The sequence below is a fragment of the Leishmania donovani genome, chromosome 34 (genome assembly GCF_000227135.1).
Source record: "Leishmania donovani BPK282A1 complete genome, chromosome 34".
Taxonomy (NCBI): Eukaryota; Euglenozoa; class Kinetoplastea; order Trypanosomatida; family Trypanosomatidae; genus Leishmania; species Leishmania donovani.
The window spans coordinates 1,688,844-1,698,515 of NC_018261.1; the positions used below are offsets into that span (position 1 = coordinate 1,688,844).

General features: G+C 58.8%; 3 protein-coding genes across 3 annotated transcripts; all 3 read left to right on the plus strand.

Annotated features, from left to right (window-relative positions):
- Window positions 1–440: 440 nt before the first annotated feature.
- LDBPK_344230 (hypothetical protein, conserved) lies at window positions 441–1,280 on the plus strand (the record flags this gene model as incomplete). Its single annotated transcript, XM_003864535.1, has 1 exon — window positions 441–1,280. The coding sequence occupies one exon, from the start codon at window positions 441–443 to the stop codon at window positions 1,278–1,280; it is 840 nt and encodes a 279-aa protein (XP_003864583.1).
- Window positions 1,281–2,036: 756 nt separating this feature from the next.
- LDBPK_344240 (hypothetical protein, conserved) lies at window positions 2,037–3,704 on the plus strand (the record flags this gene model as incomplete). Its single annotated transcript, XM_003864536.1, has 1 exon — window positions 2,037–3,704. One exon carries the CDS (start codon window positions 2,037–2,039, stop codon window positions 3,702–3,704), a length of 1,668 nt encoding a protein of 555 aa, XP_003864584.1.
- A 1,141-nt stretch (window positions 3,705–4,845) lies between these two features.
- Window positions 4,846–7,251, plus strand: LDBPK_344250 (hypothetical protein, conserved; the record flags this gene model as incomplete). Its single annotated transcript, XM_003864537.1, has 1 exon — window positions 4,846–7,251. One exon carries the CDS (start codon window positions 4,846–4,848, stop codon window positions 7,249–7,251), a length of 2,406 nt encoding a protein of 801 aa, XP_003864585.1.
- Window positions 7,252–9,672: the final 2,421 nt, after the last annotated feature.

The following is a 9,672-nucleotide window of genomic DNA, read 5'->3' on the forward strand; positions in this document are numbered from 1 at the left end:
ACGACATCTTGGCGGCATCCAATGCCACATCGCTACACGGCGCTGCGCGTGACGCCGTCATACACAATCTATTGCGCAGGCCTCCCCACTTCTCTGTCGCCCGCCGTCCTCTTCAACCCTTGCCGTACCTTACTTCTCTCTCGATACTCTCGGTGAACTTGGAAAGCACTCACGAGTCGCGTTTTTTTGTGCGCGTGTGTGCGTTCGCCCTCCCCCCTCCTCCACCACCCCAACCCTACCTCTCGTCGTCTACCTCTCTCGCACTCCGTTCGTGTAACTCTCCCTCCTCTGTGCAGCACGGCCCTATATTCGCTCGGCCCCCGCCCCATTGTCGGTGCCCGTGTTTTGCTTGATCTTTGACCGCCCCCCCCTCTTCCCCCCTCTTCCCTCCTCTTTCCCCTCTTTCCTCTCTCTCTATCCCTCTCCCTCTCCAGTAAATAATGGAAGGCATTTCAGAGGAGCAGCGCCAACGTGAAGAGGCCGAGATTCGTGAGCGCGACCGCAAGCGCCAGCAAGAGAAGGAGGAACACGAGCGCCGCCTCGCGGAGGAAAAGGCGGAGGAGGAGCGCAAGCGTCGCGATGAGGAGCAGCTGCGCGTCGAGGAGGAAAAGCGCAAAAAGCGGCAGGAGGAGGAGTGGAAGCGTCTCGGCTCAGATGCGATCCAGGACCTGCCGCCGGTGCCACCGCCGGTGGCGGAGGAGGGAGCGCTAGACATGTGGTACCTTGACGACGAGACGTCTCAGCCTCCGCTGAGCACCGCCAGCCTCAAACCTGGGCGAAAGATGGGCGCTCCTGCGGTCACCATGAAGGCGTTGCGGGAGTTGGGTGTGGTCCTTTTCCGCGTCAGTATGAGCGACTTCTCCGTGGTAAGGCAGATCATCAAGGAACGCGAATACAAGCACACCGACGAGATCAAAATCTCGCAGACCGCCAAGGACGACAGCTTTCTCGAGCGGTGGTATCAGGAACACTACACCGAGGACGAGCAGTTTCGCGTCGTGATGGACGGCTCCTTCTTCCTGGATATCCGGTCCAAGCAAGACGAGTGGATCCGGGTGCACCTGAAAGCAGGTGATCTTGTCGTTCTACCTGCCGGCATGTATCACCGTGCCACCCTCGATGAAGACGATTACGTGGCGCTCTATCGCGGCTTCCAAGATGCACCCCGCTTTGTACCCGTCAAGCGGTCCGACAGCCGTGCAGACTCCAACCAGGTTCGGCTGGCATACTTGATGAGTTTGAAGAAGGGCGACGTCGCCACGCAGAACGGATTTCTGTGATTCCGTGCGCCGTCTGTGTACCGTATTTCTTCCCCTGTGTTCATGTGCTTGATGTAACGGTGAACGGCATTCCTTCCGCACCTCCCTCTGGCTCCTTTCCCGTGCTGCTCGGCTGCGTTGGCGATGGCGTTGTCGACGACGAAGCTGGTGGGAACAGCATCGGCGTGCCGAACGCCTCTTACATATCATCATGTACAAACACAACAAAACGCATGTCCCCAAGCACAACTGTTGTTGCGTCTTATTCTCCTTTTTGAATTCTTATGTAGCCAGCCATGCCGCCTCTTATTTCGTGGCGGCATTCCAGTACACCCAAAGAAACGCAATTTGGTGGTATGCTGACCGACAACGCCGAACACCGTGCGCTCACGCACTGAATTGAGTTTCCGAGTGGTTGATTCCGTTGTCCATCCTCTCACGCCCGCTTTCCTTTCTTCTCCGCATACTCTCGTGCTACGCGCTCGCCTCCGACGCTGAGTGCGGCGTGGAGTCAGCACTGTCGGAACGACACCGCTACACCGACGTCACGTGCTCTGCTCACCAACCATCCCATGTGTCTTCTCTCGCTGATCTCGCACGGTTGTACAGGACATCGTGCTTTACCTCCTCCAACCCACCGAACCTCGCTCCCACTCCTTTCTCTCTCCCTCTCGTCCGCCAAGCTGTGGATTTTTCTTCTGTCCCCGGCGCTGGCCATCGTGCTTGTGTACGTGCCTCTCTCTTTCTCTATGCGCATCGTTCACCCAAGTGGGTGCCATGTACACGCGTGGTGTCAGTGACCGCATTAGCGGCATCTCCGCAGCGGACCTTGCGCAGCGTTTGGTCGAGATTTCGGCAAGGAACACTGCACAAGATGATGCCTTTACCAAGAGCGTTTCCCAGCGGCCCCTACCACACTGTGTGAGTGCACTGCTGTGGGATGCGAAATGCGCTGGGGCAGCCCCGCCGCGGACGGCACTGTTGCGCGGTGATGTGGTGGACATGACGTCGTCTGTGTCGGATGCGACGCTCTCTTGCGTCGCACTTTCACACAATGTGCGATTTCGCTTTGCCCGCTCACGGCACAGGCGCCTGACAGGGATCCTCTCATCGGCAGCGGCGTCCTTGCCGCTTCGAATATGCCGAGTCGGCGTGACACACTTCTACTGGATGGACGAGTGCGCGCCGGGAGTATCGTACGACGACGAATCGGTGCTGTCGACGGTGCTCCAAAAACGGATTGTGCAATGGGCCGTATGCACCTTCGCACGGAATCCACTGTTGCGCAACATATCCCTGCAAGCCCTTGAAGCCGTTTTTCCCGCGCTGCTTGCTTTCTCGCCGCGCGAACGCGAGGAGCTTCTTAAGCAAGCCGCCGAGTTCCTCGGTCAAGGGACACTCATTTGGTACGGTGGGGCGATGATCAAGCAGTTCCACGAAAGCGCCGCCTCACTCGCTCTTCCCCTACTCACATCCAGTGAGGAACGTTGCTCCGCGGCGCTCTTATTTGCGCTCTCAACGGCGCAGGAAATTATGGGTGCTCGACGTGCTGACGCCGCACAGGCACTTCGCTTTCTTCTCGAGGTGTACGGCGCGCGCTGCGTGGCGCTATCGCCAGCGCTGACAACCGCAACGCTGCTCGTGTCCCGGGCAATGGTGCCGCTCTGCACCCGCCGCTGCTTTGGAGCAGGATCACGTCAGCACAATCTACTCCAGCCCTACCTCTTCCCATTATCCTGCGCAGCTGTGGAGGCGCTGCCGTGGATTCTACACAGTACCCACACCTCCTCCCCCGAGCTCAACCGAGAGCTCGTACGCCGTACCCGTGAAGCCGCAGCTGCAGTGCTCACCACGGCAGCGCCGTTCGCTGCCACCACTGCTCAAAAGCGTCAGTCACACGAGGACGACGCCACCGCATTCTTCTCCGCAAATCACGCGCTCCAAATACGCCGCGACACACTCGTTGCTCATTTCAGTAGCGACGTCCCCTCTTCGTTATCCGCACTGACGGCGGCCGACAGCGGTGTCGTGGCGCGTTCACGCCTGCTGGAAGCGGCGCCCAAATGGTGGGAGCAAGCGGCGAAAGCGAGCAACAGCGACGTGTCTCGTGACGAGGCAGAGTTGAAGATCAATGTGAAGGCCGCGGCCGCAGCGCTGCGCGAGCCCCACGGCGGTGACCACGCGCTGCTTGCCGTTATGCACCGCACGCGCAAACGTCAGCGCAACGGCGAGCAGCTCACGGCACAGACGGTGGAAACGGCGCTCGAGGGTGCGTCGATTCGGTTGAAGCGACGCGCCCTCCTACAGCTCGTGGACATTTTGGCGCTCAATGCGCACAGCGAGGACCGCCACGGGAAGGCGCGCCAGTACCTCGAGCAGCACCACGTAGCCGAGGTGCAGATCCGCGACTTCACCATGCTTTTGTCGTCCACGCGCAAGACGTGAGGTGCACACGTCGCTCCATCCACCCACTCACGCGTCTGCGAGGGCCGGTTGCTGCAAGACACCCACAGAAGGAAACGTTTTCCTTTGTGGTTTGAGGTGCCCGCTGTGTCTGCCCTACAGCGTGTGTTCGGCCGCACTCTGCCTCTCCTGCCGCAGGAGGCGCCGGAGGGGGGAGGGGGGGGGGCACATCCAGTAGTGCAAAGCAGCCGCACACACACGCGGTACAGCGATGCGCCGCCTTCGTCGTCTCGGCACACTCTCCACGCCAAACTCGACCCACCGGCTGAGCAGGTCGCCACACAGTGCAGCCCTCCTGGGGGTTCGGCCTCCCCCGCCAGCAGGCAGTGCGGGGGCCACCTGGAATGCGTTCGAGCCACGTTGCCACCTTCGCCTATCGTATGGATGGCGCAAGCTTGTTCACCGCCGCAGGTCGCTCTGATCTCCCTACGCCGTAGGCGCTTGGCCACGTCACCGCCAGCAGTGGCGCTGCACTCGCATGGGGTTGGGGGAGGGGAGTGTGGGGCTGCTCAGCTCCTCCCCACACAGAGCACGGCTGCTGGAGGCTGAGGGGCCACGCACTGTGGTGTTCTCCCCCCTTTCCCCGTCCCTCTCCTCTCCCCCCATCATGAGGGAAAAAAAAAGCAAGTGCAAGACAGAAAAATGCGGCAAACGTGGATGTCCGTTTAGCACCCGGTTCTGCTCTCTCAGTCTGAGAGTCGGCGCTGCCGTGTCTCGCTCATTCGCACCGCAATCCATCGGCGCGAGCAAAGTCTGACGGCAACCTCGCTTTTACCCCCTCCTCCCTTGTGCCTTTCGGGCGGCGATGGTGAGTACATTGGCGCGCTACTCCACCTCACATCTTGCTTCTTGATTCGCCTTCTCTCTGGCTGCCCAACCTCCTTGTTCAACAGTCATCTCATAGCGACCAGCAAAACACAACCAAAGCAACCAGTGCCCGCCCCCTCCCGTTCTCCTGTGTGTCCTGTGCGACTCTCTGTATCGTTTACCTTTTCCTGCGGTCATTTTTTTTTTTTGCATCTCTCTGTCCAGCTGCCACCACCAGGGCAAGCTCTTTCTCTGTCGCTGTCCTCCCCCCTCCCACACACACACACAAACGCACACTCTTCTCCTCACCGTCACCATGAACACTTCTGCGACCGAAGCTAGTGCCATCCAGCAGCTGGCGAAGAAACCCACAGACATCGCCGCGCACTACTCTGCCGAAACGTGCAACCTGGACTACGATACCAATGACCCCGAGAGAGGCGACCTGGACGAAGTGCTGTTTTTCGCAGAGCCGCTGAAGGAAGCGCAGAACCTTCTGCCCAACGGTAAGTCACCACCGAAATCCCCCAAAACGTCGATGCAGACCTTCCTTCAGACTGTGCCGCACCTCTTCACCCTCACGCTTGAGGAGATATCCAGCCTTGACGTCATGGTGCGCGAGTACAGCGAGATGGATGTCATTATCGAGGAAGGGGCGTATCTGGAGCACATCTACGTGCTCGCCTCTGGCACTGTTGAAGTGATGAACTCCAAGAAGGGTCTCAAGCGTGCGTTTGGCCACCGGCGCATCGGTAGCATGGTAGCGCCAAGCGTGTTCGGCATCGACGACGCCATCCTCGAGAACGCCGTCGAGTTCACCTACCACGCCAGCTCCAACACGACGCTGCTGCTCATCCCACGCAAGCAGTTCATGGACCTCTTTGCGCGCTCCCCTATCTTTGCAAACAACGTCTCCAGCCAAATCCTTCGCACGCTTCCCTCCTTCTCGGTGTTTCAGGAATTCTGCCGCGCTGTGTTTGGCATCTCATCCTCATCGGCATCCGACGCACAAGGCTGGAGGAGTGGCTATTGCTTGTCGCTGCCTATTCTCATCCGGCTTTTCCGATCTAGCGGCACCCTCCTGCACAAACACGCCAACAGGAAGGAGGTAGACTGCGAGGCGCTGCGGTACTGCACCCGCCGCCTGCCCGTGAACATCACGGTTACCTACGTCATCATCCTCACCCAAGGGGTTCCGGACTACCTCTCGGACGAGTTCCTTGCCGACGCCGCAAACCGGCAGCCCGGCGCCACGCCGTTTATCGCTGCCGTCGACACCGGGAAGCGGCGACGCTGCGCGTGGACGTTTGGTGGCGGAGGACAGACGCTTGTACTCATGCGTGACGGCTTCACCGACACGATCGACTTTGTGTCCAACTTGTGCATTTTCTGCATTGAGGCGAAGAAGTTGCGAGCGCGGCTGCAGCAGCTGGTGTCGCCATCGGCGGCCGAGGTGCTGCGAAACGCCCTCGCGCCCGCCGAGAACAACCTCAGCGCCCATGCGCACATGCAAGAGGTTCTCGCGTCGCTACCCTTCTCGGATGACGAGTTACGGGGTCTCGAGAACGTCTGGGGCGAGGAGACGCTGCAGCAACTGTACAACATCGTCGTGCACAGGGAGGAGTACGTGGTGCAGGTCGAGAGCGTCAGTAGCAAGGTGTTCAGTGAGAATCCGTACGCGAACTGGGCCCTCACTATCGTTCGGCACATCAAGAGCCGCCTCTGCGTTTCTGAGGTGGAGCCATTGCCGGAGGACATCATCATCGACGTCCTCTTCTCTCCAAATCGGACGCTTAAGAACCTCTTTTGTTGCATGTCGGCGGACATCAAGGCGCTCATCGAGAACATCTCGGAGGAGTCCGCAAGCGGAAAGGGCGAACGTGCCGGCAACTGGAAGAACGCGAACGACCGCTACTACTACCTCTTGACAGGCTTGCTGGAACGCAATGCGATGATTCGCGACGCGTACCGGTCGCGGCTGCAGTCAAACGGCTTCACGCTCATGGAGGACGGGCACGCGTCGGCGCTGATTGTCGACCTGATCGACGTCAGCAACATATCACCCGACGAGACAGACCCGGGTCTGCGTGCCTGCGCCGCGCAGGCGAGCAAGAAGAGCAGAGAGGGAAAGCGGCACTTCATCATCAACGTGGACAAGACGTTTGGGGCTCAAATCGAGGCCATCTTGCGCTCTCTTCTTCTCACCTTCGGTAGCCGCATCCAGAGCGTGAACCTCAGCGGCAAGGCTGCTGGTCTCACCGGCAACCGGGGAGACCTGGTTCTCCCGAAGAAGCTCATCTTCTCCAAGCAAACCTTCGGCGAAGACTCGACTGATGAGATTCGCTTGTGCAACCGCAAGAGCTTCCTACGGGAGGACATTACACCGCTTCTTGACAAGTCGTGCTCCGCACAGGTGCACCATGGCACGTGCATCACCCTCCCTGGTTTCATGCTTCAGAGTCAGCCGGTGCTTAAGTTCTACAAGACCGTGCACGGCTGCACTGCCGTTGATATGCAGAGCAGCTACGTAGCACGTCAGTTGGAGGAGTGTCGCCGCAACGGGGTGCTCCGCCAGACCATTCCCAGTCGCTACCTCTTCTACTGCGACGACATGCCCCTCGGCAACGAGAACGGCTTGGTGCTCAAACCACAAAAAAGGGAGATCATCTCCACCATCTACGCCACTGCTCGCGCGCTCCTGCGCAAGATTCTCGAGTCTTGATCAGCGGCGGCGCGTTCGCCGCCTCCGGCGATGCATGGGGGTGGGTAGATGATCGTTTGCCTGTTTGTGTCCTGGAAAGGTTGCGACAAGAGTCGAAGGAGGAATGGTCGGTCGCAAAAACTGATGAGAGGTCGGAGCTAAGGTCTGTTCTGTTATTCCACCTCTCTCCCCCTCCACCAAAAAAAAAACCTAGAGCACCGTTTTCTTTGATCCGGCTTTGTTCATTCTTGTCTCATCTCGAGACATCGAGTGATCGCAAGCTTTTTATTTTGTCTCCACCACCCCACCTTCTGCATCCTTTGTCAGGGCACGAATCCCTTTAAGGTGCAGGAAGGAGAGACACGAAGCCCAGGGGCCCGCGGGTAGTACTATCGAGAGCTCAAATGGAGAAATCCCAGATTCGCATACTCGTCCACCGCGGTGGGACAATTGCCGGCCAGGCGACGACAGTAAGCTGCATCGCAATGCGTCCCGGTGACCTTTTGACATCATTCTCTCACCCTCCTACCCTTTTCTTGGATTATTCCCAGGGCCGTTCTTTCCCTTTGCCGCGGGGTTTCGCGTGGGCCCCCTCCTCAGCTCTCGCCGCCCGCATTATCTGGCGGAGCGCTCCCCACCACCCCCCACCACCACCACGCGGAGGCCCCGCCACAGCCCCAACCCCCGCGCCAACCAGCCGCCCCTCGTGTTTGAACCCGGAGTCGTCCTTCTTTCCAGCACCATGCTTTCGCTTTCCCTTGCTGCTGCTTTGCCCTCGGTCAGAATAGGGGTTTAGCAACACCACACATTTCACCCTCACGGCCCGACCTCCACAAAGTTTTCTTCTTGTTCTCCGCAGCCACGTTGCAAACCCTGCCACTAGAACGGGCACAAGGGCCGCAAAGAGAGCCTGCTACCAAACCGGACCTTTCTCTTGTGAGAACGCACTCTCTCCCTCTCCCGACCCTCACTGTAAGGCTTCAAGCACTGCGCTGTGCCAGCGGTCTTGTTCATGTCGCAACGTTCACTTCCTCCTCTCTGTCTGTGGCGTCATTCTGTCCCCGTGCACAGGCGCACGTTTTCCATCGCGTGCAGCAGCTCCCCAGCGCAGAACACACTCTGGCCAGCCTCTCACTTACAACCGGTTCTTTTGCACTCGTCAGCTGCCTCCTCGCTCCCGTCGATATCGTGCATTTTCCACCCTCTCTGGACGAAAAGCAACACCGCTGCCGCATGGCCCCTCTCGCCAGAAGATAGGGAGGCGAGGCGCAACTCACCCACAAATGATCACCACAAATGCACAGCGGAGCACAAAAGGTAAGCAGTCTCACACTTCCTCACAAAGGCGTTCGCTTCGGCTTCTGCGGTGCTTTTTGGCGGATTCGTGCACGTTTCAAACTGGGCACCCTTTGCTTGTTATACTCTTGCCTCGCAAAAGGTACCGAACATCACTGCAAAGACAAACAAAAACTCCGCCACCTGTCCTCCCCGGACCACCCAGTGGCCCTCACGACGCGCTTTCCCTTTAATGATTTTCATGCCGTGCGTTTCGAACGCCTTCTCTTACAATGTCGAAAATTTTGTCGCCTCCTCGATTTTTACACTATTCGTGCCAGTTCATCCGCCCACGCGCTACTTTGCCTTCTTGACGTGGTGGCCAAATTGCCATTCATCACCCTCGCAGAAAGACTTATTTGCTATTCCCGCTTTCCGCGTACACCGCCGTGAACACATATCGTGACTTCCACCAACCGTCACAAGTCTTCTCTTATTTTTTCGTTTGGTAGGGAGATAGCCAAATGCGTCCCGACGGGCGCTCTACTTGGGAACGTTCCACAAGCCCGACTGCAACTACCTTGAGGTGAAGGATTATGGGACGACGGTCTACCAAGCTGCCCAGCTCCTCCACTCCCAGGAAGGTGGTCGACGGCCACAGGGTCACCCGCCTTTGGACTCCGTAAGCCCATGCGGCCGTCTCAGCGGCGCCATCGCGAGCGTGAGTCTCTGCGTGGGGAGCAGTGCGCCCATCTCAACACATTCACTCTGTCGTAGAGACGGTGCGCGTCACAGAACGCATTCCGCATAATACCTGGAAAGAGCGTGAGAATGCCGTCGAGTAGGCCAACCAGAGGGTGAACACGTGTTCCGCCCTATCAGCTCCACCTGCTGTGCTGTCAAACGTAACGGTCTTGTGGCTAGTCTGTGCTGATGTGACTGTCTTCTCGGTGTCAGCCAGCGCACACTTCCGCATGTGGAGCAGACCACGGCTCCTGTGAGCCACGGCACACTTTTTTGTCATTGCTCCACCCACGATGACACATGTGCGCATGCTTTGCAGCAATCGCTGCAGCGCCGCCCTCACGTTTAAGAGTGTGCGGACACGGGTACTAGGGTTAGGGTTAGGGTTAGGGCAGGGTTAGGGTTAGGGTTAGGGTTAGGGTT